General features: G+C 40.9%; 1 protein-coding gene across 1 annotated transcript in view; it reads left to right on the top strand.

The window, feature by feature from the left end:
• The window catches only part of LOC102246575 (zinc finger protein 883-like), an 8,620-nt gene extending 4,146 nt beyond the window's left edge, over positions 1 to 4,474 (top strand). Inside the window, exon 3 of the mRNA XM_005856409.2 lies at positions 2,832 to 4,474. Within this exon, the coding sequence (XP_005856471.2) occupies positions 2,832 to 4,474 (1,643 nt within the window). The remainder of the gene's footprint in view (positions 1 to 2,831) is intronic.
• The last annotated feature ends 1,268 nt before the right edge of the window (positions 4,475 to 5,742 follow it).

The raw sequence follows: 5,742 nt of genomic DNA on the forward strand, positions 1-5,742 counted from the left end.
TTTCTTTCTTTCTTTCTTTCTTTCTTTCTTTCCTTTCTTTCTTTCTTTCTTTCTTTCTTTCTTTCTTTCTTTCTTTCTTTCCTTCCTTCCTTCCTTCCTTCCTTCCTTCCTTCCTTCCTTCCTTCCTTCCTTCATTCCTCCCTCCCTCCCTCCCTTCCTTCCTTCTTTCTTTTCTTTCGCTATTTATTGTCTAAAGTTCTACGTATGTTTTCTTTTTCCCTGCTTGACCCTCCCTTACCCCTCAGCCATTCCCACCCGAGTCAAGCCACCACCACCCCAGTGTCTGTGTCCATTGGTTATGCTAATATGCATGCATGCAAGTTCTTTCCTTGCTCTTTAACCTCCCCTTTCCTGCTATTTGTCTCTGGATCTATTCCTGTTTATCCAAGTTTGTTGATCATTATATCTCATGTATGAGTGAGATCATGTGATAATTATCTTTCTGCAATTGACTTATTTCGCTTAGCATCATGCTCTCCAGTTTCATCCATGCTGTTGCTAATGGTTTAAGTTCCTTCTTTTTTAAAAAAAATATATATTTTTTTATTGATTTTTTACAGAGAGGAAGGGGTATCTGTCCAATTTTCCCAACACCATTTATTGAAGAGACTGTCTTGACTCCTTTGTGTGCTCTTGCCTCCTTTGTCTAATATTGAGCATAATGGCTTGGGTCGATTTCTGGATTCTCTGTTCTGTTGCCTTGTTCTATATGTCTGTTGTTGTGCCAGTACTAGGCATTTTTGTAATATAGCTTGGTATGTGGTATCGTGATTCCTCCAACTTTCTTCTTCTTTCTCAGGATTGTTGCGGCTATTGGGTTGTTTGTTCTTTTTCTTTTATTCCATATGAATTTTGGGGGAGTTTGTTCTAGGTCTTTGAAATATGCCGTTGGTATCTTACTGGGGATTGCATTGAACCTATACATCGCTGTGTGTTAATTTTGTATCCTGCTTCATTGCTGAATGTACTTATTATATTTAGTAGTTTTTTGACAGAGTCCTTAGCGTTTTTCTATGTACTATATCATATCATCTGCGAATAATGACAGCTTTACTTCTTCTTTTCCAATTTGGATGCCTTTCATTTCCTCTTCTTGTCTGATCGCTATGGCTAGCACTTCCAGTATTATATCAAACAGGAGTGGTGAAAGTGGGCATCCTGTGTTCCTGTTCTTAGGGAAAATGGTTTTAGTTTTTCCCCATTGAATATGGTTTTGGCTGTAGGTTTGTCATATAAGGCTTTTTTTTTATTTTGATGTATGATCCCTGTACTCCCCACTTTGCTGAGTTTTTATGAAGAAAGGGTGTTGGATTTTGTAAAATGTTGTTTCTGCATCAATTGATATGATTATGTGATTTTTGGTTTTCAGTTTGTTTATGTGATGTATTATGTTTATTGATTTGCAGGTATTGTACCATCCTTGCTTCTCCAGAATAAATCCCACTTGGTCATGGAGTATGATGTTTCTAATGTAATGCTGGGTCCGATTTGCCAGAATTTTGTTGAGGATTTTAGCATCTATCGGGCCACCACAACCTAGTGGTATGTCACAGCATAGGTATAATGACCGCTGTGAGCACCTCTCTCTGGGACAAAGCCGCACTCGAGTACCTGCCCCAATGCCAGTCAGTCCAGTTTCTCCTAGTCTGTGTCTTCATCGGCTCCTCCCCCACAAGCTCTCCAGGCCCAGGAGGGTCAGGTGACGCGGGAGCTTGTAACTTCCGTTAGTGGTGCGGACATTATAAGAGGAGAAGCTGGGTCTCCTGTAGCCTCTTTGTCCCTGAGCCCCAATCCGCACTGATTTTTACAGCCCGTAGTTCTTCCTGCCAGTTCTTACCGGTAGGCACTTCTTTTCCCACCTCTGGGAGTCTGGTGTGGCACTGGGAACCTTTGCTCCTCCGGGCGACCTCAGTAGTGATGATCTCCCTCCCAATTAGAAAAGTGGCCCAAATGGGTCCAGGACGAGCACCTTCCGAGGTCTTTTGTCTGTGATCTCATTTGTCCTTTGTTGTTCTACCACAGTATTGACCCTCCATGTTCTTTGCATCATTTATCCCAAGCAATGCCTCAAATGGGATTTTAAGGGGAGAATCATTTGTGCATCACAGAAGAAACACGACTTTCTGAATGACACAGTGGACCCCCAAGCGGTCTTGCTTTGGAGAAGGGTCATTGGGGAGGAATTCTCTGCTGGCCTTTGTTACATTCATAGCTAGAAAGCCAGTGTTTTGTTACAGTTGCCCATGCCTCCCCGAATTATGCTTGTTTGTGCTGATTGTTGATGCTTTACCCACTATTTAGTTTTTATTATGATCATTTCTATTTAGATTCCCAGCTCATGGATAACCTTAACCTCTCTGGACTTTGCACCTCTGCCTCTTTCACAGGTCTCTCTTTACTGCAAGCCACCGTTGGTCCATGCCTGCAGCACCTTGGAGAGCACACACGTTATTTTATTGAAGTTGTATATCCTGTGATCCAATACAATTAATTTTTATGTCTTTGAGCAGCTTGAAATTATTCCACACAGACTCACATGGTCAGAATGTAAGGTCCTAAAGGAAGCCGTTTATGCAAGAACAAGGGGTAGAGCCATCCTCTCTTCTTTGTATCTCCTCCTATGCTTCTGTCCCTCTGATGGTGAGATTTCCATCATCGACTGACTTTTGGAGCCATGTTATTTATAACAGCAATGTCCTCACTGTCTAACTCACTCATCTTGAAATGTTTTCTATGGAATCATGCCTAGGCAGGACAATTAATCATTCGTGGTGAAGATATTCTGTTTTTTAAGGTCAACATGTACCTCACCAGTATTTACTTTTATACAGGTTGCTGCTGTGGAGTAGAGAATGTGGAGGCACCAACAAAACAGAAGGTTTGTGTTAAAGTGTCCCAGGCAAGGAAGCCCAAGGTAGCCTTTTCTTCCAGGAAGAGCCACCCCTGTGAGAGTTGTGGACTAGTCTTGGGAAACATTTTCCTCATGACGGAGCTGCAGGGAACACAACATAGACAGATACTGTTGAGGTGTGGGGCATGTGCAAAATGGTTTTACTTCACTGTAAAATTTCACCAGCAGCATGTGAGAGAGAAGACTTTCTTTAGAGGGGTGGGCAGGATCTCACTTGCAAACAGCTGCAATGTCAATGTGTCCCAGAATCATTTCACCTGTGAGGAGGTTGGGCAGGGTGTCCTTACCGGGTCAGGACATCTCCACCTAAAGGCTCCTCAGACCAGGGACAGTCCAAATGCTATTTCAACACCTGGGGTGATGTTTCAAAGGAGAGAAAATTGTTACACCAGAAAAGAATGTAAGAAAGTCAATAGTTGCACCCACATGTTTATTCAGGAAAAGGGTGTCGATGTTGGAAGTCGATGTTTTGTGTGCTCTGAATGTGGGAAATCTTTTACAACTAACTCTCACCTTCATTATCATCAGAGAGTTCACACAGGAGAAAAGCCTTATAAAGGCAGTAAATGTGGAAAGTCTTTTACAAGGAGCACTTGCCACCAATATCATCAAAGAGTTCATACAGGTAAAAAGCCTGATCAATGCAGTGAATGTGGGAAGAGTTTTACCACTAGAAGCCAGCTTCGTAGTCATCAGAGAGTTCACACTGGAGAAAAGTCTTATCAATGCAGTGACTGTGGGAATACTTTTACCACTAGAAGCCAGCTTCGTAATCATCAGAGAGTTCACACTGGAGAAAAGCCTTATCAATGCAGTGAATGTGGAAACTTTTTTACCCGGAGCAGTTCCCTTCGTTGTCATCAGAGAATTCATACAGGAGAAAAGCCTTATAAATGCAGCGAATGTGGGAAATCTTTTATCAACTGCAATGTGCTTCGTTGTCATCAGAGACTTCATACAGGAGAAACACCTTATCCATGCATTTACTGTGGGAAAACTTTTACACAAGCTGGTAGTCTCCAATATCATCAGAGAGTTCACACTGGAGAAAAGCCTTATAAATGTAGTGAATGTGGCAAGTCTTATATAAATAGCAATGGTCTCCAATGTCATCAGAGAGTGCACACTGGAGAGAGGCCTTATAAATGCAGTGAATGTGGGAAATCTTTTACCCAGAGCAGTGCCCTTCGTTGTCATCAGAGAGTTCACACTGGAGAAAAGCCTTATAAATGCAGTGAATGTGGAAATTGTTTTACCCGGAGCAGTTCCCTGCGTTGTCATCAGAGAATTCATACAGGAGAAAAGCCTTATCAATGCAGTGACTGTGGGAAATCTTTTACCTGGAAAATTGATCTTCGTCGTCATCAGATAGTTCATACAGGAGAGAATCCTCATAAATGCAGTGAATGTGGAAAGTCTTTTACAAATAGCACCCGTCTCAAATATCATCAGAGAGTTCACACTGGAGAAAAGCCTTATAAATGCAGTGAATGTGGGAAATCTTTTACAAGTTGCAATGGTCTTCAAAATCATCAGAGAGGTCACACTGGAGAAAGCTGTTGAGTGCAATTAATGTGAGATATCTCTCAGTCTAATTTGTAAATAATTCTACATAACAAATTCCGGATATAATAAGCTTCTTAGATGTGTAGGAAATGTAGTTTCTTAATAAGGATTTATCAATTGTATAAGAAAATAACTGAAGTCTCATTAGTCTGAATTACATCTCATACATTTAATCGCCTACATTATGTAACGTCTCCGCAACTTTTTCTGCTGTTTTGTTTGTTTGTTTTTATGTTGGAAGTATATGTATCTATGTTGCACTTTCTAACATACAGAGATGTCCGCCACGATCTATGTCACTGCATATTTCTGTTGCTGAAGCTATTTCCCCCTATCTTATAGCTTCCTACAAGGTCCCGACAGATGGCATCAATCACCATCTTCATGGGCCCAGGGAAGCTAACTGTGTTGTCTAATTTGTTGAAGAAAATAGGAATACCTAATCCCTTAGTTCTTACATGTATCCCTTCCATGAGTTGCCACATAGGACTGATTACCCTTGGTGCCAGTAAACATAATGTTGCAGAAGAAATGCCATTTTGAGGGACACACTATCCTACATGCTAATGTTGACTTTATTTGAGTGCGTAAGTCAGTGTCGGCGAATCTATGACACACCTGTCAGAGGTGACGCGCGAACTCATTTTTTTTTTTTTTGGTTGATTTTTCTTTGTTTAATGCCATTTAAATATATAAAATAAGTATCAAAAATATAAATCTTTGTTTTACTATGGTTTTAAATATAAAGAAATTTCTATATGTGAAACAGCACCAGAGTTAAGTTAGGATTTTTCAAAATGCTGACAGGCCGAGCTCAAAAGGTTCGCCATCACTGGCCTAAGTCATCAAGGTGAAAACCGCCAATCTCAGGTGTCTTTCTTTGCAAAATAATGAAGGCTTTTTACTAGGACTTTTTTAATGCTGGGTGTTCTATTTACTGTGTGGGTTAGTTTATTAGAAGATCTGGGCTCTCCAAGCATGATGATGGGGAAATTTTTTGTGGTCTCAAACAGTTTTGCCCTTGGGAGAAGACTATGGTGCAGAAATTAGCTCAGCAGTTTTTGCCAAATTTACATTCCTGCCCATAATTTTGCAGGAAACAATGTGCACTGTTTAGTCCTCCTGTGAAAATGGATGCTTTGAGACACAGAAGTCACTCAAAAGAGGGGGTAGCTGTGACAACCTCAAGTATGTCTGGGAGCAGCATAAATTTTTTTCTTGTTTTCAAGGGATGCTAAGACATTTGAAGGGATTCTTTTGCCCAG

Source organism: Myotis brandtii, unplaced genomic scaffold (genome assembly GCF_000412655.1).
Source record: "Myotis brandtii unplaced genomic scaffold, ASM41265v1 scaffold1029, whole genome shotgun sequence".
Classification (NCBI taxonomy): domain Eukaryota; kingdom Metazoa; phylum Chordata; class Mammalia; order Chiroptera; family Vespertilionidae; genus Myotis; species Myotis brandtii.